Source organism: Drosophila sulfurigaster, chromosome X (assembly GCF_023558435.1).
Source record: "Drosophila sulfurigaster albostrigata strain 15112-1811.04 chromosome X, ASM2355843v2, whole genome shotgun sequence".
Lineage (NCBI taxonomy): Eukaryota > Metazoa > Arthropoda > Insecta > Diptera > Drosophilidae > Drosophila > Drosophila sulfurigaster.
In genome coordinates, this window is record NC_084885.1 from 30,139,290 (window position 1) to 30,162,817 (window position 23,528).

Consider the following 23,528-nt stretch of genomic DNA (forward strand, 5'->3'; position numbering starts at 1 on the left):
GATAAGGGTATATGGAGGTGTAGGAATTACATGTCCTAAGGAAATTCCTTCGCAGGTCCTATCTGTCTATCCGAACTATAAAACTATTTTTAGTTCAATAAAATCAGAAACCTTAACTCAGCCCTTCAATGACTGCCCTAGGGACTTCGTTATAAAGTCTATATAATCATGTAGTTGGGATAAAGTTATAATGAGGTTCCTACACCTTACATATCCTAAAGAAATTCTTTCGGAGGTCCTATCCGTCTGTCCGAAAATAGTTCTAAGATAATGAAGACAGAATTCATAACCTATTCATCTAAAGGTTGTCCTAGGCACTTCCTTATGAAGTCTATATACTCGAATAGTTGGGATAATTGTATAATGAGATGTATACATCTGAGGAAATTCCTTCGGAGGTTCCATCTATCCGAATATAGTCATAATACGATGAAGTCAGAAACCTTAAGTTATCCCTTCAAAGGCTGCAGTAGGAACTTCCTCACGAAGTCTGTAGGTAGGATACGGGTATAAGGAGGTGTAGAAATTACGTACTTTGAGAAAATTTCTTTGAAGGTCTACCTATCGATCCGTAACTTATTCATCAAAAGTCTGCCCTACAAACTTCCGTATAAAGTCTATGTATTCTAGCAAGAGATTTATGTCATAAAATCTGTCTGGATGTTGCGTGAACTTTAAGCATCAAGTTATAAAAAGAGTTTACTTTTTTGTGTGTGTGCTTTCTTTGTAATAATGAAAAACTTGATGATAAAGGAACAATTAACTGGGTTATGCCAGCAGACAGTTATCGCAACGAGTTTGGGAGGAGAGCAGCGACACACGCACCCATCTCTAGTGAGTGTGCAGAGGGAATTGCAGTAAAAACATGTTGTGGAGCAGAAAAGCGTAAGCGGGGTTTTTCGGAATAGGTCAGGACGAGAGAGAGGAGAAGACGAGAGGACAAAACGACGATGACATCAACGTGACAGCGACAAGCGTCGCGACAGCAGATAGACAGATGGTCTAGGTCTAGGCAAAAGGCAAAGAGAGATGAGAAGAGATAGCGAGCTCCGGAGCTGTCGGAGAAGTCAGGCAAACGGACATTCAGCAGCACTGGACATCGGACAAGGTCCTGAAATGGCAGCGAGGGTGTGGGGGTGTGAGGGTGGGAGGGAGGCTGTAAGGAGTTTAGGGGTGCGTGGTGATTTCACAAACGCACACATCAGCACATAATAGTTATAAAAAATTAAAGCACAAAGCAGAGACGCGAAATAAAGATAGAGCCACACACACACACACAGCTGGGGGAGCAAAACAATGTAAGACAAAGGACAGGACACAGCAGAGGAAAGGACTGGACAGCACAGAGATTGGGGGTGTTGAGGAGGAGAAGGCCGCCAGCAGGGTGCGAGGAACGTGCGTGGTAAACCCGAAAAATGAAACACTGACTGCATAAAGCAGACGTAAAAGAAGCAACAGCAGAGAAGTTCCTTCCACAAAAAGAACAACACAAAAAAAAAAAAAAAAACAAAAAAGAAGAGAAGAGAGAAAAAATTCGATTTAATTTTATTTGCAGCAATAAAGCCGCAAATTCAATTTTCGCGCCGGGTTCCAAGTCGACTCGTCGACTTCCCCCGCTGCCTAATTCAGCGAGTGTCATCATCAACATGGCACTACATTAGCTGACTTCTCTCGACCCTCCCTAACCCCTAACTAACCTTACCTTATGGTGCAACTGCCTTGACTAGTTAGTCAGTTCTTCCGGTGCTATTGAGTTGAGTTTGCTTATCTGGATGTTTTTTTTTTGCGCATAACATCGAAGTGCGTAGGGAGTTTTTTTTACAGCTGATTGCTAAAATCTAACCTGAAATGAGTTGAATAATACATTTCCTAATTGAAGCACTTTCATGTCATGTAACCCAAAGCAGCAACACAATCTTTAGGTGCTTTCAAAGAATGCAATTTTTTTAGAATTTGAAGTCATCGTCGAAGAAAAACTGACGAAGATCCTTTCCCTAGCAGTCTAAGCTTTCTAAATATACTTTTCTCGACTTAATACTAAATATTATATCGCACTTTTATCTCGAAACTTCTGTTCCCGACTTCACATTATGTAAATATTATATCGCACTTTTATCTCGAAACTTCTTTTCTCGACTTAATACTAAATATTATATCGCACTTTAATCTCGAAACTTCTGTTCCCGACTTCACATTAAATGTTATTTCGCACTTTGTTAACTAAATTATAATTGAACATAGAAACTTGTTAAGTAATAACATTCCTAACTCGAATCTATCTCTAATCTAAGATCAAAATGTCAACTACACATATTTGGGTTTATTTTGATCCTAATTTAGGTAATTATCCTGGAGGTATACCGAACCTCCAACCCGGTTTAGCCACCCAAAACGTACATAATCAACTCTAAGATTCTCTTTACATTTCTCCCTTTCTCCCTCTCCGTTCCAGGTGCTGTGTAACACGGGCGGACTCGAGCAGATCCCGCTGCGTCAGCTGCCAGCGACAGTCGAGAATTTGGCGCTGACCAAAAACAACTTTCCGATCATCAAACCCGACTCGTTCGCCGGTCTGCGGGCGCTGAAGAAACTCTCGCTCGACGGCAACAACATCACACGGATCAAACAGTTTGCGTTTCGTGGTCTGCCGCGTCTCTGGGATTTATCGATACAACACACACCGCTGCAGACGGTGGCACAATTCGCATTTGCCGGCCTCCAGAATCTGTCGACAATACTGTTGAGTAACAATCAGATACAACGGATCGAGGGCAATGCGTTTGCGGGGACATCGAACATCAAGCTGATATTGTTGACCAACAATCCGTTGATACGGATCGAAAGTTCGGCATTCTCGAGTCTGACGAATGTCGGACACTTGATATTGCCATCGGGTATACGCAGCATCGAGAAGGATGCATTCTTTGGCATGGATGCCGTGGGTTTGCTCAAATTGGCGTACATGGATCTCAAGGAGATCTCACCGTTCACCTTTCGTGGACTGTCCAATGTGCTGATACTCACACTCCAAGAATCCGATCTCGGGGTGATTTGTGCGGACGCATTCACGGGCCTAACGCAGGTGGATACGCTGCAGATATTGAACAATAAAATCGATTCAATTGAGGAGCTCAATTTTACGTATACGGCGGCGATAAAGCATCTAAAATTCCACGGCAATCATGTGCTGGAAACCCCAAATCCCAATGCGATCATCGTCGATGGGGTCGATCATCTGCAGTTGGAAAACAATCATTTCCCCTGCGGCTGTCACATTCACACCCTCCTCGATGGACCGCTCGCCGAGGGGGCGCACAACCTAAGTGTCTTTCTGCAGAAGAACTATTGCATCTCGCCGCTGGAGGTGAACGGACGTAAGATGAGCGAACTGAATATCGATGGCATTGGCCGATGTGCCGATATGCTGACCAAGGGCAATCTGGGTTCATCGTCTGCCTCATTAGCGCTGGGCATCAATGCGATGCTCCTCATCGCCGTCGTCAGTTGTGTTGAATGGTGGCGTTATGCTCGTCTCTTGGCCTCGCGACTTGTTCAGCTCTTGAGTCACGGTCACATCGCTTGGCGTCGACGTCGGAAACGTCGGCGACCCAATTAAACATCAGCCGCATCATCATCAATACAAAAAAAACAACAACCAAACAAACAAAAAAGAACAAACAACAACTCACAACAACAAACAGCAAAAGATCAGTTTGTACTTTAATCCATACTCGCTTAATAAGTAAGTAAGTAAGTTTCGCAAGTCCCTAAAAACATAAAAAGTAACTGCGCTCTATACTCTAAGAGAATTTCCATTATCCTCAAGTACTTTCCTCGAATGCATTCCAAAAACATTAGCAACAATTCATTAGCCTAATCTAGACGTGTAAGTAGGCATCGTAGAACATTCACATTTAAGGATCATCTGCCCTTAACTCTCAACCCACATAGATGTAAGTAGCTGTCGAGACTTCAGCTCTTGAGTTTAGACTCATTCTTTGAATTTTAAATGCAAATTTATATCAAGTATTATATAATAATATAATATTATATTTTATTTTAATTGAAAATGTTAAGTGTTTAAAATGAGATCAGACATTTAACTTTTTCGACGAATACTTCAAAATAACTTCATAAGAATAATTCAGATGTGCGACAAGTCCGTATTCTAGAACTTTTACCCAAGTTCCCAAATACTTTCTCAAGCCATTCAATGATAACATGCTGCCACAATAACAAATGATATTTATATTGATAGGCTTCACTTTCTTATACATATCTGCTATCCATATTAGTATATTTTGTTCTGTACAGTATATTTTGAAAGTTGTATTATATGGATATATAATGTAAATATACTGTTTGGTATATTTCAGTACTCACATTTTTATATGGTATCCTATGGTATATTTGAAGGTTGTAGAATATTGATATACCGAATATACTTTTTGGTATATTTCAGTATTTTTTTTTTTTTTGGTATATTAATTATACATGTTTTAACGATAATACCCTTCTGTGTTGCTCTTATTGGAAATGAATGCAGCTCTCTTACTAGTATTTAATTGTGAAATACTAAAATACTCTCAATGATTATTGATTTTTGACATGAATATTGTATACTCTACGATATATTTTAAAATGTTTAGTATATCAATGTATTATATATGGTTTTCGGTATATTTTAGTATACTTTGTTATATTAAATCGACATGTTTTAAAGGTACTCGACGGTATATTTTTTTACAGTTGTAGTATATTGATATACCAAATCGAGTGCTCGCTTTATTTCAGTATTTTATTCATTATACTAATTTGACATGTTTTAACGGCATTCGATGGTATATTTTAAAAGCTGTCGTATAAGAAGTTACCACAATTAGTTTTCTTCATATTTCAGTATTTTTCGGTATATTACTTCGATTGTTTTGCGTCTATTGAAAATGAGTAGCAAGAGTGCTCGACTGCAACTCACTTTCTTGTTTTCAATTTAAAAACAAGTAAGAAAGTTACAGTCGAGTGTGCTCGACTGTGAGATACCCGCTACCCATTTTTAATAAAGGCAAAAAATTGCGGTATCATTTTCAAAATATACCGAAAATACTAAAAAAAAAATACTAAAAATATACCAAATGGTATGTTTGGTATATCGATATAGTACCCCATTCAATATATACCATAGACGGCACAATGTGCCAGATTGTCGGCCAAAGCAACTCAGACCCCTAGTAAGTAGGCGTTTTTGCCCATACAAAAGTATTTCTTTAATAACTTCCACAATTTTTATCTGATCGCAACCAAATTTTCAGGAATCATAACTACTACAGTAATTATAGTATATACCAAAATTCGTAGCTCTAGCTTTAAAATTACACTTGTTATTCGATTTTTTTGATTTGCGGGGGCGGAAGTGGGCGTGGCAAAAATTTGAAACAAACTTGATCTGCGTGCAAACATAACAAATGCTGTCGAAAAAAAAATTATTGCTCTAACTCTTATAGTCTCTGAGATCTAGGTGTTCATACGGACAGACGGACAGACGGACAGACGGACGGACGGACAGACGGACAGACGGACATGGCTATATCGTCTCGGCTGTTGACGCTGATCAAGAATATATATACTTTATAGGGTCGGAGATGCCTCCTTCTACCTGTTACATACATTTCCTGCCGGCACAAAGTTATAATACCCTTCTACCCTATGGGTAGCGGGTATAAAAATTAAACGTGACTAAAACACTAAAAAAAAGAGTAAACTTTTTTCTTATAAATGATACCATTGACGGTATTTCTTTATACTAAACTTTATACGCAAATGTGCCGCATGATTTTATACTGACTTTAAGTGAATAGTTCACATTGCTTTCATCTTGACCTCTTCATTTTGATGGCACCACAAATTTGTAGATTTTAGCAGCTGTCGAACAGCAATAGAAACAGAAACAGAAACAGAGAGCGAGAGAGATTCGATTACATGCTGTGGCAATTGGAAAACACTTGGCCGACAATCGCTCAATAGGATCTTGCATTGAATCTAAGCGCCTTAAAAGCGCCCAGGGATCTCTGTGGATTGCATAACGCATAACACACACACACACACACACACACACACACATGCAAATATATATTTGGACTATATACAAAGAGGAGACGAGCGAATAAGCAAGCAGGAACGCAGCTATCAAATTTTACGTTTCACTTTGAAAATGCAAAATGGAAAAATGGCAATGGAAAAATGGCAACTGGCAAATGGTTTCAATGCTTCTCTCTCTCTCTCTCTCTCTATCTGTCTCTGTCTCTCTCACTCTCTGTCTCTGTTTAAATGCATTTGCTGTTGTGGCTTCAACGTCATATTCCGAACCGTTAAACAAATCCGAAATCCGAAATGCTTTTTGGGCCGACTTCGACTTGGATTCGGGGTGGGGAGAAAGGAGCAATTGAACTGCGGCTGCCTTAAAGACAACTGCAACAGTAGCTAAAAGTAGAGAGAGAGAGAGAGAGAGAGGGAGAGAGAGGGAGAAAGAGAGGGGGAGAGAGCGCAACTTGAACAGCTTCATTGTGGAAGCTGGAGCACACTTAAAGTGCTGCAGGCTCAACTTTTGAGCCACAGCCTAGGGTCAGAGGGGAGAGTGAGATGGAGAGGGGAGAGGGGAGAGAGAGAGAGGGGGAGAGGGGTTGTTGCTCTGCTCTGGGTTAGCATACAAAAACGAAAAACGGAAATTACAAATTCTATTCACTCGCTACGGCATTGGGAGCGCTCTAATTCGTTGGTTCAACTTCTCCTCTCCGCTCCTCTCCCTCCCTCTATCCCAGTACTGAGCGAAAGAGAGACAGAGAGAGGGAGAGGGCAACAACAAGAGTTTTGCTAGGCAAGAGCTAAAAGGAACAGGCGGCTATTCTTTAGTCGCTTATCGCAAAGGATTTAGATTTATCTAACTTGATTATGATGCTAAGCATTCTCTCTCTCACAAACACACACACACACACACACACTCAATGTTTGGGATGGAAGGAGAAGGGGAAGGGGATGCAACCCCCCCAAAACAAATGCGCAGAGAAATCATTGAAGGAAATTAAAACTTTGTTTACTTTCAAGTCCACTTCTTGTAATGTAGCCCAGCTTCTACTCCCCCCCTCTGTCCTTCTTTTGTGTTGAGCTGCTGGTTTTACATTTTCGCATTTCCCTTACGTATTTGCTTCGTTCTCCCTTTCCCTTCCCTTCCCGTTCCTATTCTCCCTTTAGTTGCAAACTCTGGGCACACATAATATGGCAATTCATTTAATCAGTTTGACGTTTGGCTAATTGAAGGCATGTTTGGGCTACAACTGAATGCCAAAAACTTGGCTTCAAGCCAACAAGTGACCAGAGTGTCCAGGCACAGTCCGAAAGATGTTCAGAATACTCCTCAATGCCCAATTTCCCCAAGCAAATTGCACATATTTTATGCCATGAATTTATGCTTCAACTGATCAGCTGTTTAAAGTGTAACCAACATTTAACAAACTTGTGAAAATAAACAAATACGAAAGCTTTGAAACACACTCATGTAAAACAAATCTACCGAATTAATATACCGAAAAAATACTAAAATTTTCAAATTACGTTATTCGGTATGAAATATTGATATACCAAAAAATAGTAAAATATCCCACAACATATTTTCTGCTATAAGCAAACAATGTGAAATCGGTTTTATGCTTTAAATATACAGAATTAACATACCGACAAAATACGAAAATCTACCGAAGAATTTATTTGGTATGAGTATCAAAAAATACTGAAAATATCCCAAAAGATTAATTTAGTATGAGAAAACAATGTGAAAGCGGTATTATGGTTAAAATATACCGAATCAATATACCAAAAAATTACTAAAGTATCCCAAAAGTAAAAAATACTAAAAAGTTGGAGCATACCAAATTAATATACCGAAAATATGCTAAAATACACCAAAAGCTTTATTTGGAATGAGTAACCAAAATTAAAATGGCATTATCATAAAACTATACCTAATTATTATACCAAAAAAATACTAAAATATTTTGAATATTTATTTGGTATGAACAATGTTAAACGATATTAAAATATACCGAAAAAATACTAAAATATACAAAACAGCTTTATTTGTTGTGAACGAATCATTTTTAAACGGTATTATCCCTCAAATATACTGATTCAATATACCAAAAAAATACTAAAGTATCCCAGGAGCTTCATTTGGAATGATCAAACCATGTTAAAACGATATTATCGTTAAAATATAACGAAAAAACGTCTCATAAACTTTTTTTGGTATAAATAAACAAATACTTAAAGCTTTATTTGGTATAACAAACACCACAATAGATTAACTTGGCGACACTTGAATTTTAAGCAACACGTAACGCTTAGATTTATTTTTGATTTAAATGTTACGAAGAAAAAAGATAGTAAGTGAGTGAATATTATGAAAAATTTAATTAATTTTGATAGAAATGTGTTTCTTAATGATTGAAATCATATTACAAGAATTTTCTAATCTCAAGTTTGTGTTTTAAGAAATTTGCAGAACGTTCTTCTCTCTGTACTTCAAATCAGTTGTATCGCATTGGCAAGTGAGCACTAAACTATATTTATTCAAGTTTTAAACGTTACGGAGGCCCTACTCTAGGGGGGCTGCTGAGTTCTGGGGGCGTGGCTACGTGTGGCTCGGGGTTGACCAGAGCACGTGGCTGGACTTTGGTAGCACGATTTCTGTCACTTGGCGTTCCTCATGTCCGCAGATCGTTAACTTAATTGTTCCGCTTGAAATCATGAAAACTGTCGTACGCCATTGTTGCCAATGATAGTTGCACACCACGCCCCCTCTGCCCTTTCGGCTCTTTTTGCTCCCACTCGGTCATCAGCCATGTCAGCATTGCAATAAAATTGGCGTGACTAACTCTCTCCATCTCTCTGTGTAGATGAAAGGCGCACGACGATGAGACCAATAGCAGCAGCTCTCTACACTGTGAGAAAAATAATGACACCAAATTCGAAAAGCGTAATGCAGATTCTTTAGTTTGAGAATTCTATGTTCTTCAATGTTAAGTTCTTGAATTTCTTTTAAGAGTCTTTTTGTCATTTATGAAAAATTACTATTAAAAATGATTAATTAGGCAAGTTTTTTCTGAAGAAATGAAATGCATTTGAAAAATATCAATATAAGAAAAAATCCAAAAATTTTGATAATTTGATTCTCATCTTGTTAGCTTAAGAAATTGCTCTGTTGGTGCAATGTTAAAACAATTTTTGTCTCGCTACAAAATTGATTATTCACCTTTTTTTTTGGTTAATAATACCTTGAAGAATTACGCTTACGTCACACTTTAAAAGTCTGATCTTAATACTATTTTATTCTAATCTTAACGGATCTAATCCTGAAAGGTTTCTAAAATTTGCTTTATGACTTCAAAATTTTAGATTTTTTTCTTGCTGAAAAATGTATTTCTTGATTTTCTATTCCCTGTAAAATATAAGCGTAAACAATACATAAAATATTCCACATAATTTGAAGATCTGAAAACAAATTTTTCCAATCTTCTCCAAAATATTTATAGAATTTCATGTTATCAGAATTCACGCTGATGTCTTGCTGTAAAATTTATTTCTTGAATTTGTACTCCTAGTCAAACTAAAGACAAAACTACTATATCAAATATTTTAAATAATTTTAAGATCTTAGATTAAAGCTGAGAACATTTTTTTTCAATCTTCCTTAGAATATTTCAAAAATTTCCTCCTTGACTTTAGAATTTACAATATTGATTCGATTCTTGATTTTATACTCCTTCGTTTCTCCCGGTGTACTACTCTGAACTGTGTGTGTGTGTGTGTGTGTTGGCTCGCCTTAGCTTGCCCCGGCACACGCTAGAGGGCGCTCTAGTCGTGCGTGCCGCTGCTGACAGCGCTGTTGACGTCGCGACAGTCAGCGTCAAGCTGCAATCAGCAAACGGTCGACCGCAGCAAAAGTCGCGTAATTAACGCGAGTGTCGTTGTCGTTGTTGTTGTCGTCTCTCTCTCTCTCCCTCGGTCCCTTCTCTTCGCCCTGCTTGCTGACTGTCACTGTGACTCACTTGCGTAGCCAGCTTAGCCAATTTAAAGCCAGGTTTCTAACCTCTGTCTCTGTCTCTGCTTTTGCCCTTTCCTCCCATCTGCCCAAAATCCAATAGACAACCAAGTTCGCGATTCGTCAGCGCATTTGCAGCTGTAAACAATTTTTCTACTAATTAAACATGTAAGGAACCGATAGACAAGCTGAGCAGCGTTGTATTCTCATATTAATATACCAAAAAAATACTGAAATATACCGAAATGTATATTTGGTATGTTTATGTACCACTCTATTTTAAACTCGTTAGTTGAGAGTTAATAACAGTGCGGTATTATAATTGAAATATTTATTAATATACCGAAAAAATACTGTTATATACTGAAATGTATACTTAATATTTTGACATACTACTGCAATCGAGACTTGATAGTCGAGAGTTAATGAATACTTAATAGCGCAGTCTTAGGGCTTTAAAAATATACTAAATTAATATACCGAAAATACTGAAATATACCGAAATGTATATTTGGTATGTTTATGAACCACTCCATTTGAGACTCTTAGTTAAGAGTTAATAACAGTGCGGTATTATAATTGAAATATTTATTAATATACCGAAAAAATACTGTTATAAACAGAAATGTATACTTAGTATGTTGACATACTACTGCAATCGAGACTCGATAGTTCAGAAAAACTAAACAGCACAATATTATCATTTAAATATATCAAATGAATATACTAAAAATACTAAAATATAACAAAATGTATGTTTGGTATGTTTACATACTACTACATTCATTACTCGATATACCAGAGTTAATAACAACTAAACAGTGCCGTATTATCATGCTAAAAAAATACTTAAATATACCGAAATGTATATTTGGTATGTTGACATACGACTATATTCAAGACTCGATAGTAAACAGTTAATAAATAATTAACAGCGCAGTATTATGGCTTAAATATACTAAATTAATATACCAAAAATACTAAAATATACCGAAAAGTATATTTGGTATGTTAACGTCGGAACCGAATAGGATAGAGTTCATAACAGTTTAACATCGCTGTATTATCACGCAAAAAAAAGAATACTGTAAAATACCGAAATGTATATTTAGTATGTGGACATACTACTACAATCGAGAGTCAAAAGTCGCGAGATAATAAAAGCTGAACAGCACAGGATTATTATTTAAATATACCAAATGAGTATACCAAAATGTATATTTAGTATATTGGTATACTACTTCATTTAAAATATACCCTAGAATATGTTGAAGATGTCGAAAAAACTGAGGTCAAAAATAAAATTTAAAAAAAAAAAAACTAAACAAATGGTTCTTTAGCAATGTTTGACTCGCAAAGTTGTGCTTAAGAAGTGAAGGAATAAATAAAAACTCTTTTCACACTGATAATCATATATTGTCGCTACTACCCCGTGTGCTTAGGCGCACCTTACAGGGTATAAAACGTGAACATATGTCTGCCAATTAAATATGCACGTGAAAGCAATGCGAAAGAGTGAAAGCGAAAAAGTGTTAGTGAAAATCGATTAACAATAAAAAAAAAAAAACACAAATTACTCAGAGCCAAAAGTAGCTAAAAAGAGCTGCAGTTAAAGTACAAGCTATAACAACTTTTCACGAAGTCTGTATTGCATTTCTTGGCACTTGAGTCGCAACTCTCATCAGGGCAGCCAAGGCAAATTAGCTGCGCCATCAATTAGCCTCAACAACTCCCGCCTCAAGGCTGAGGCCAAATGCTGGGATCTGTGCTTGAAATATGACACCAAGAGAGAGAAAACGAAATAAAAAAAGTGCAAGCTGCGGGTTAAACGTTGTCCATTTGTGTGTCTCTGAACATTTGTTTCCGCCTTCCGCTTTCGTCTTTTCCCCACTCTCCGTCTCTCACTCTGTCTCAATGTCCAGCTTTTACATTTTTCTGACGCACTATTTCCACACTGTCATCCAGCTTGCAACGTCTTTTAAAACTCTGTAAAGCACTTGCTTAAACAAATACTAAAATACCGCGACTTAGTTAAAATACTGAATCATAGTATGAAATAATATAGAAAAAATACTGCTTTATCAGGAAATTTGGTTGAAATTTATTAAGTTTAAAGTAGAATAAAATAAAAATGAAGTTTCTATTTCACCAACAAATTATTTTCAATTATAGTTTCAATTAATTAACTTAATTCTGTTTATTAAAAAAAACTAAGTTTCAATTGCATCTAAACTCAATATTGATTGCAAGAAGAATAGGAGACAAAAAATATTGGTTTGCAAGCAAAAAAAAAACGAAGCTCAATATAGTAGTATGTACGTATATCGATATACCATATATAAACTTTGGTATTTTTTTGGCATTTTTTTTCAGTATATTAAATTGGTATATTTAAAAAAATACCGCACTGTTTTGATTTGCTTAGCAATGAGAAACTTTGATATATTTCAGTATATTCTCAGTAGATTAATTTGGTATATTTTCAGAATAATACCACATTAAGTTGCTTTGCTTAACAACTTTGGTATATTTCAGTATTTTTAGTATATGAATTTAGTATATTTTATGAATTCTACCGCAATGTTTTGCTCTGCTCAGCTGTATTTTCACTATTATATTAGCTACCACGATATTGTCGAAAGCAAGAAGCAAGCAAATATATGAACACTGTTTTCTTAGCCAACTTTTCAACCTAGCAGAACTCTTCCTGAATTCCCCTGTCCAAAAGTTAGGGTATTCATGTGTCGCAATCGTTTGCGCTTGCTTGTACATTATTTTTTTGTTGTGCTTTACTTTCTAGTTGCGTTGGGGGTTGTGTGATTCCGTTTGGCGTTTGCAAATTTATTGAGCTAATACAAAATTTAATCAGGCAGGCAGGCAGAAAGCGAGCCTTTGGGCAGAACGAGGGCAACGACGGTCGAGGTCCTTGCAGCAACAGCAGCAGCAGCAGCAGCATTATCAGGCGCGTCGTCCATAAATAACCGTTAGGGGCACAGACGGTGGGCGGAGGGCGTGGCCCAGGGGTCACAGTCACAGTCACAGTGTTGGCCAAAAAACAGCTGGCGGCGGCAAAAGGATTGCGTTTTGGCATTTCGCATTGGATTGGGTTGCTTTTCCCCTTCGTTCCCCTTCTTTTCCACTCTACTCAGTACACTTTTTTTTTGGCTTTGGCTTTGGATTTGGCTTTTGGGTCCTTACACTTCATTTAAAGTCAAGGAGTCGCACATAAATTTCCATGCACATAATTAAACTAGCAAATGACAAAGCAAAATCGTTAAATCGAGGTCAAAAGAGGCGACAAGAGTCTCCCTTCCCCGTTCCCCTTCTCCTTTCCCCTTCGCTTCGTTCCCATATCAAAGCCAACGGCAAAGGGCAACTATAAATGTAATTAAATATGCGGCGAGATGACCTCTTCTCCTTCTTCTTCTTCTTCTTCTTCTCTGTATGTGTGTGTGTGTGTGAGTAACAAAAATTATGAAAGTGCCCGCCTGCCTCAGTGAATTAACATTGTGTGCCAAGTCGAGGCAACGTTGCGTATGAGCGATGCGTAAGTAGAACGCCCCCAGAACGCCGAAGTTAAGCTCAATCATTAACATTTTAAAGATGCGACCCGACCTGCCCCTTAAAAAACTGCAAACTGAGATTGAAATTGCTGCAGAGTGTGTGGAGAGTTAACTTGAAACACAGCAGGCAATAGGATCACAATTGGGCCTGACATTGACAGGGAAGCCAGCAAAAATGCTTAAGTGAGCTTAGTGTAAGTGAGTTTCGCACACATACACACGCACACGCACTCCCACACACACACACACTTCCCCCCAGCAAACAACGTATAAAACATTTCTACACATGTGCGTACTTTTGGCTTCGTTTTTCACTTTTTTCCATACCCTACAAAAAAAGGGTAAATGCCAAAAGGCAGCTCAACTTTCAGTTAAAACATTTATAGACAGTATTTCTTTTAGTAGTTCAGTTAAGCAAAGCAATTTATAAACAGTATTTTTTTAGTATTTCAGCTAAGCAATTGATAGACAGTATTTTTTTAATATTTAATTGCTAAAATGAAGCAATTATTGGATAGGTTAAATGAAGCAATTATTGGACTGCATTTTCTTGGTATTTCAGTTAAGAAATTTATAAACAGTATTTTTCTGTATTTCAGTTAAGAAATTTATAAACAGTATTTTTTTAGTATTTCAGTTAAGAAATTTAAAAACAGTATTTTTTAGTATTTAAATGCTAAAATGAAGCAATTATTGGATATTATTACTTCAATAAAGATTTTTTTTAAACTGTATATTTTGTAGTATGTCAGCAAAGCAATTTATACACAGTATTTTTTTAGTATTTCAGCTAAGCAATTGATAGACAGTATTTTTTTTTTTGTTTTTAATTGGTTAAGTGAAGCAATTATTGGACTGAGTTTTCTTAGTATTATATTTCAGTTAAGAAATTTATAAATAGTATTTTTAGTAGTATTTAATTATTCTTGAGCAATTTAATAAAAGTTCAGGAAATAAGTTCCCATAATTTGTAGTCCTTAATTCTAAACCCAATTAAAGGCAAATCTTTAAATATGAATTATTTCTTTGGTCAAATAAATCCTTGATAAGAATATCTTTTCTAAATAAACAATAGATTGATACACTTTACAAGAGGTCTAAATACATGCAGTTTACTTGAACAGTATTTTTTGTACAACAATTTCATAGAAGTTCAAGAAATATTTTTACAAAATTTGTAGTGCTGACTTTTCAGCATAAAAGACAGTTTAAGACATGCTCACAATATTCTGAATATTTTAGCTGAATCCAGCAAATAACAAACTCGCATGCACAGCTTTAAATATAACTTGTTTTCTTACTCAAGTATATTCCTGATCCATATATCTTTTCTATGTGAACAATAGACTAAAACACATTACAATAAATCCAAACAACAATTAGAACAAATTCATTAAAGTTCAGAATATACGTTTTTTTGATGTTTAGCATAAAATACGATTTAAGGTTTAGTTTATAAAAATATGTTCTTCAGCCCAAGTTTATAAAAGTTCAGAAATTTCGATCGTATAATCTATAGTAAAGTTTAGTATTTTGGTATGCTACGAATATTCTGAAAATTTCAGCTGAATACAGCAAATTATAATCAAATCCTTCATCGAATATATGCTTAAGATTATGGAATTGAAATATACAAAAAAACATTTTCAAGCTTCTTCTGAATATTTTTAAGCTAAATCTTTCTTTCTGCTCTCAAAACGAAGTAGTGAGAAATTTACAGCATATTTGGCGTGTCGACTCTCAGCAGAGATTTTGAAAAATTGTTGGGCACATTTGAAAAGTTGGCAAACTTTGTTTGCTGCGCTTAAAGCCTTTAAGTATTTTAATTATGTAGAATTTGCGCTACAGGCTAAAAAGAGCTACACTTTTGGCGCCACATCTCTGCAAGCTCTTTGGAGCTCTTGAGGTCTTCAGTCATCCTCTTGGCTCTTGGGCAAAGCCCGGCAAATTTGTAGCCGCCAGCAGCAACTGCGACAGCGGCAGTCAACTAATTGAAAAATCGCCTATGCCAAAGGCTTCAGGCGTCCTCCAACTCTCATTCTTCACTCACTCCACTTCAATCTCTCCACATTACGCACAAGGGTCGAGCTCAGGTTGCGTGTGTGTGTATGGGTGTGTGGGTGATGTGATGTGTGTTGTCGTCTCTACTTGTTGTGTGTGTGAGTGTGTGTTGTCACCCCAAAAACTGATGTGACACATGCAAATGAGTTGAGCCAGTATGGGAAGCATGGGAGGCCAAGAAGTCATCAGGGTCTAAAGTGCTCCTGTCACTCAGTCACTCAACCAGTCAGACAACGAGACAACGAGACACTCCGTCAGTCAGTCCGTCACTCAGTCAGTCAGTCATTGCTCACAGTCGCAGTCAATCTGTAAACGTAGTCAATGATTAGCGCTTCTCCCTCTTCCTCTCCCTCTCCCGCTGCTTCCACTGAAAGAGCTGACGTCCGTTATAATCGGATTGCCGAGATTCGAAAAATGTAGTTGCCAAGCAACTAGCTTGACTTTCTGTTGAAATCCGTATTGAAATGCAGCTTGATTGTTCAAGACGGACAAGAAAACTATTTAAATCAATCAATATGTCAATCACTCTATCAGTCAATAAGTCAGCATTTTATAAATATAATTTAGCGGACATATTCGAAAGTATTTCAAATACTTAGTCCATTAGTCATTCAATCAATCAGTCAATCATTTAGTCAATTAGTTAATCAATCAGCGTTCTGTAAAATAATTTGACAGAGATTTTTATACCAAGTCTAAATCAATCGGATTATCGATTTGTCAGTCAGTCAATCAGGCCATCATAAAAATAATCTTACGAAGATATCAATGCAAGGTAAAATATTTTAAAGTATTTAAAATACTTAGTCAGTCAATCAATCAATCAGTCAGTCAGTGAGTCAATTAATCAATCATTTAGTCAGTTAGTTGATCAGTCAGCCTTGTGTAAAATAATCTGACAGAGATTTCAATGCCATATCAATATCAAACGCTCATTCGCGCAATCGATCAGTCAGTCAATCAATCAATCAGTTAATCAAACAGTCAGTGAATTAATCAATCAGTCTGCATTTTATAAAATAATTTAGGAGATAATAGAAGTATTCAAGAATTTAATTACTCAGTCAATCACTCAATCATTCAATCAATCAGGCAGCTAATTAATCAGTCAGCATTCAATGAAAAAGTTTATGTTAATAAACGAATTCAATTAGTCAGACAAATGAATGAATTAAAAGTATTCAGTCAATCATTTAATCACTCCGAGACTCAGTCAGTCAATCATTCAATCAATTTTTAATATTGATTCAACATCAAATTATTAATATGTCAAAAAATTTCAGCAGAGACTACTACAGCAAAATTGTAACACACAAATTATAAACAAAAGCTGTGTGCCGCATTTCTTGACTTATAACTGCGAGTAAATTTGAAAAAAACAAAATATAATATATTACTCAACATTGTAAGCTCTAGGAACTTGCTGTTGTTGCAATTCTACGCAATTTGGTGGAAACAAAATTCCAGAGACGATCGTCCCAGTGAAATCGAATCAAAAATAAGTGCAAACAACGTCGCGAGTGTGTTTGGCGAGTGCAAACAGTGAGCACACACGACACGACACGACAAGATTGGACACGATAAGACAGGATGGGACAGGACAGGACAGGACAGGACAGAAACAGGAAGAGGACACAACTCAAGCAGCAGATTGAGTTTAGAAGCAAAGCGGAACTGAGAGCCAAGCTGCGAGTTCCGAGGAGACATATGTAAGGACAGACAGACGGACGGACGGACAGACAGACAGACGGACGGACAGAGAGACAGATAGAGTTCAGCTAGCACATAAATCAAAGTGGGCTGCGGTGTGTTGTTGTTGTTGTTGTTGTTGTGGTATGCAACATTGCAACAGCTTCATATAGTTGGGATACATATGCATGTAGTCGTGAGTGTTTGTGAATGCCAACGAGTGTTCGCATAGGCATCCAAAGTGCACTCGAATGTCCTTTCTCCACTCGACTACGTTCCTCTGTAACCCTCTTACCTTTTCCCTCTCTTTCATTCTCTCTCTCTCTCTCGCTCTCGCTCTGTCTTCCCTTGTTGACTGTCTGCTGGAGCATCAATCTGCTTGACGATGTGCATTCTGAGCTATGACATCGAAGCATTTTATTGTTGTTAACAGACTCTTTCGCACACACACTCTGTCAACAAAGTTGCGTTGAACGACCACTTGATACCCTGTAAACTCTAGCTTCCCCAACTGTGTCAAACTGTTTGAACACTGCACTTGCAAAAGAGCGCTTAAATCGCACGACACACACATTTAGTTTGTGGTTTCTTATAAAGTATGTAAACTATCGATATCAATAATCGAAAGTTTAAACTAAATTGTTTCTTAGAAAGTAAATCAATGAAAAGTTTAAGTTGAATTGTTCCTTAAAAGTATGCAAACTGTTGATAACAACAATCGAAAGTTTAAGTTGAATTGTTTCTTCAAAAGTATGTAAATTATCGATAACATCTATCGAAAGTTAACTGCAAATTTTTACCAGGTGTTTTGCAATGAGTCTAAAGCAAGTCTCTTTATAATGTATTGAAGAACTCTTGATTAATTAGTATTTAAACTGTTTAAATTGTTGGGCCTTAAAAGAAATATATCGATAATAACTATCGAAAGTTAATAGCGCACTTAAAATAGTTTTGGAATGCGTGGAAAGCAAACTATTAACAATATTTTATAAACAGTATTCACTTAATTAACTTATAATTTTATAGGCTCATGGTTTACTTCATATATCGATAACAACTATCGAATGTTAATAGGGTATTTTAGGTACTTTCAAATGCGTGTAAAACACATTTCTCAATAATATTTTGAAAGCAGTTTTCACTTAAAAGCTTATTGGACTATCGTTTACTTTATATATCGATACAAACTATCGAATGTCGAGTGTGAGCAATTTTTGGTAAATTTTTGTTGTATTTCTGCTGTTGCTCTGCTATGAGTCTTACGCAAATGACACAATTTGAAAGGTCCCTATTACATAAATACTTTACAAGTGGTTATCGATAACAACTATCTAAAATTATTTGTGCTCTTCCATCAGTCTTAAGCAAATCAAAGTGAAAACTTAAATAATAGTAATCTAAAGAGAAGAATTATTTCAATGCAAGCGAAATGTTTGAAAGGGTTTATGATAATATATCGATTGCAATGTTATCGATAGTATGATTTTCTTTACTAATTAAGCAAATATGAAGTTATTGAAGTTTTCACAGTTGTCGACTAACAAATGCTTTAAAAATCATTTACAACTTGAATAAATAACCAAAAAAAAATGCACTTACCCACTTTATGTTGTCATCTCTAATGAAACTTTCATCTCTAATTGAAACACAATTTCCAACGTCTGAAAGAAAAAGAGTTGATTGTTATTGAAGTGAGTACTAAGAATATAGCCTAGCTAGGTGGACTGACAATTACAGGGTATTTGTCGAATGACCACAAAATTTGTCATTGCAGTTTTCTATCTCAGTTCTCTGAGTTCGTTTTGAGCCATGTTTATTTGATGTTTATGCCAAACTCAAGCAGTTTCCAGCTAATCCAGAGTGAAGGGTAAACAAGAGTGAAGGGAGGGTAAATGATGAGTTGGCTTTTTGGGGCAGATGAGCAATCGAAATGTGAATGACTCTAAACTATTGTATGTATCGAATTTGAAACTAATGTGTAAATCATAAATTGAAAAAGCAAAAACAAAACAAATCCGATTAAGCATATGCATATAACTATCGATACATGCCGATGTGTGTGTATGTGTTGTTTTTTTGTCATAGTCTGTAGACGATAATATACAAGTTATAATAATAATAAATCTATTGGCCAATTAATAAAGAGCAATTTATAAACACAAACAAAACAATGCAAAAACAAAACAAAACAAAAACAAGCGAGATAGAAAAACAAGAGAAAATATCTTAATAACCTAGTCGAAAATTATGCAGATATGATATAGTTAAATACACAAACACAAACACAAACACAAACACACACACACACACACACACACACAATTCTAGTCAATTAAAGCGAGAAAGAGAGAGAAGAGAGAACTTGTATCTACACTATTAGCTAATCTAAACCTAAGCAAACAAATGAAACCGAAATTTAATTGAATCGAAATGAAAAATAATAATAATAAACTGCAAACTACAACTGAAAGCGAAAAACTAAATACTAAATAAATACTAAACATACTAAAAACCTAAAAGCGAAGCTAAGCGAAGCGAAGCAAACAATTTGTACTTATTTTATAAAATGCATAGAATTATGTGAACGAAAAATGATGAAAGCAACAAATTTGATGGGGATATGAATGAATAAATGTAGTATAATATGCATACTGAATACACACACATACATACATACATATACTACCTATAAATAAATATGTGATAAATGAAATCTCTTGCAATTTGCAATAAACGAGCTAATCTTCCCCCCCTCACCATCCTTCCCCCTTCCCCACAACACTACATAAAAGAGAGAGCTCCCTCAATTGCAGACTGTACATATCAAAAATAATAATAATAAAATGATAACGATGAAAAGCAGCGAGAAAACTAATCAATTATCAATTGTGCTTAATCCAAAAATCCAGCATCTGTTATATATATACATATATATATATATAATCAAGTATATATATATATTCCCCAATAAAAACAAAAAAACTGAAACTGAAAGCCTAAACAATTTATGGCGTTTGCTAAATGTAAAACTATTAAACAATTGTTGCCTACTACAACACATCATGTAAAATAGCATTATTTATAATACTAACCATAAACATAAACAAGCAAACACACACACACACACACACATACATATAACTACTTTAAGCCAAAAATAACTGTGTGTCTAATTACAATAACAAAACACAAAAACACAACACACACCGCATATTAGAGAAGAACAAATTGTCAACAGCCCACATCTATATCTCTCTCTCTCTTTCTCCATCTCTCTGTCTCTGTCTCTGTCTCTGTCACATCAGCAACAGCAACAGCAGCAGCAACCTCAATTAAATTCGGGTCAATAGCCTCAATCTAAAATCGAGAATATCGTATAATATCAAATAGATTTATTTGCAGCCTCCTCATTTTTTTTTTTTTTTTTTTTTATTCGTCATCATTGCATTTTTGCTTTGATTTACATTTTCCAATTTCCATTTTCATAGCTATCAAATTTAATTGAAATCATAAAACATTTACAACAAAATGTAAGAGCATCAAATTTAGATTAAAAATGAAATAAAAATAATAATTTAATTACATTTGAATTATAAAATTAAATAGATTTTTTTGCTTTTTCTTTTTTCCTTTTTTGAAAGTTTGATATTAAAATTTAATTTTTTATTTATAAAAAGTCACAAATTTTACACAAGTTTACTGCAAAAAAAAACCGCAAAAAACGGATTTTAGTTGCTTTGGTTGACAATTTGGTATATTTTGTAATCTATTAAGAATGCAATAGTATATTTTTGTATTTTTATATACTAATTTGTTATACTTTAATACAGGTAAGAAGATACCAGAGTTACCCGCTACCCATATTGAATAAATGCAATATATTGCGGTATTATTCTCAAAATATACCAAAATATTATACTACAAAAATACTAAAAATATACCGAAGCGGAGATCCGTCTGTCTGTCTGTCCATCCATATTAATCACTTCATCTCAGAGACTATAGAGATAACATTTTTTCGGCAGCACTTGAAATGTTTGTTTCAAATTTTCGTCACGCCCACAAAATCGAATAACAAGCATAGAGCGATGATTTTTGGAAAATACTGAAATAACAATGGTATTAACAATTCCTGAAAATTTTGTTGCGATCAGATATAAATTGCCGAAGTTATTTAAGCAATACTTTTTTACTTGCTTTAGCTAGCCTATGGTATATTTTAAGTATATTTGCTGGTAATAATTTGGTATATTTTAAAATTAATACTGCATTGTTTTGATTTTATTGTCGATGGATAGCGGGTATTTTATAGTCGATCACACTCGACTAAAGCTTTCCTACTTGTTATCTCTGAAGTATTCCATTTTGTCCTTGCTCTCCACATTTTTTTTGTGTTAAAGTATAAAAATGTTAAAAAGTTTACTAAATTATTATTTTAACTTCAGCTTAGATAAATTGATATTCAATTTAAATGAAATTAAATGGATATTTTAAACAAAATCTGCATAAATTGCAAAAAGTGAAAAACTATTTTTGTTTTTTTACTTTCTGTAGAAACTTGAAAGTTAAAAATTATAATTTGTATTCTACTTTTATTAATTTCCAAATTTATACGATTAACTTGCAAGTCTCAAAAAATTTATTCGAAATTTATCGTCAATTATTGCAATTGTGTGGCTCAGTGTCAAAGTGCTGCATTTGTGTAATCAATTGTAATCGGTAATCGCGATATTGATTGAACTTGATTGAGTTTATTTATAGCTGCTGCAATTGTTGTTGCTGCTGCACAGAGAGTGGAGAAGAGAAAGACAGATAGAGAGAGAGAGAGAGAGAGAAGATAAAATGTCATATGCGAGCATGATAAATGATATGCATATAAGCGATAACGATAACGATACATAGCTACCAAAACAATTGAATGCATAATAAACCCACTAAAACTTACTATCGACAACAACTACAACTACAAAAAGAACGAGACAAAAACACAAAAAATGAAAATGAAAACGAAAAGCAACAAAAAAAAAAACAAAAACAAAAACTAAAAATAAAAAACAAACAAAAACAACAACAAAAAGAAAAACAAAAACAAAGAGAACAAAGCCAAATAAAAACATAATAAATTCAAAAGCCAAAGCCAAAAGTTTCTTTATTTTGCAGCAGTTTTCAGCAGTTAGTGGGCAAATGGGCGTGGCATGATGTGGGCCAGCCAATAAATCAAGCATTGGCGCATCACAAACGCCGCTTGCCACTTGCCACATGCCACATGCCACTTGCCACGTTGCCGTCTGCAAGTCTCGCTTTAAGCCCTGGCTAAAAGGACGTTTTTGTTGCCATTGTCGCCGGCGACATTGCTTCTTCTTCTTCTTCTTCTTCTTCTTCTTCTTCTTCTTCTTCTTCAGCTTCTCTTCCCCTCAGCTACCCCTGAGATGCCAGCCTGCTGCTTCTTCTTCTCCCTATTGCCTCAATTCTTCAGTTCCTGCTGATGCTTCTTCTTCTTCTTCTTATGCTTCTTCTTCTTCGTTGTCGTGTTCCGCTGCGCTAGTTGCCTTATTGTTGCTATTTTTGTTACATTTATTCGCTTTCAGCACAACATATGCAACGCACCCTTAAATACCCTACAAATCCGCCAACTATGGAAAACTTTCTTTCATTGGATGAGGTAAATATTGTATTTGTTAAGCAATTTACTTCTTCACTTTTTGTAGCTACTGTGATTTAATTTATATATTTTACAACTTGAATTTAAAATTGAAAATATTCTTATCATTTTTTTTTTATCAGAAAGTAGAATTATTTAAATTTAAATAAATTATTTTATTATATGTCTATGTAGTTTACTTTTATACAATAATACTAAATATAAAATTGCTGTGATTTGAATCATATATTTTACAACTTGAATTTGTATTTTCAGATAACTAAAAGAAGATTTGAAATCGAAAATATTCTAATAATTAAAAAAAAAAAAAATACAATTTGTATTTAGAAACTCTCAATAATTTATATTATTTTGTTATATATGTATGTATTTTATTGTATTTTTTTATCTAAAAAGAAAAGCATTAAAATTTTTATTCCTTCATAAAAAAAATTCCAAATTTTCAAAATAAAACCAAAATTCT

General features: G+C 35.2%; 1 protein-coding gene across 5 annotated transcripts in view; it reads left to right on the forward strand.

Annotated features, from left to right (window-relative positions):
- LOC133847133 (chondroadherin) overlaps positions 1-3,782 on the forward strand; it is a 115,707-nt gene extending 111,925 nt beyond the window's left edge. For 4 of the 5 annotated variants that reach the window (XM_062281941.1, XM_062281939.1, XM_062281940.1 and 1 more), the window contains one exon: positions 2,453-3,782. In XM_062281941.1, coding sequence (XP_062137925.1) covers positions 2,453-3,616 — 1,164 coding nt within the window. In that variant the 3' untranslated portion in view covers positions 3,617-3,782. Of the gene's footprint in view, positions 1-667; positions 835-2,452 lie in introns of those variants that run through there. The other variant, XM_062281942.1, reaches the window with a different exon arrangement.
- The last annotated feature ends 19,746 nt before the right edge of the window (positions 3,783-23,528 follow it).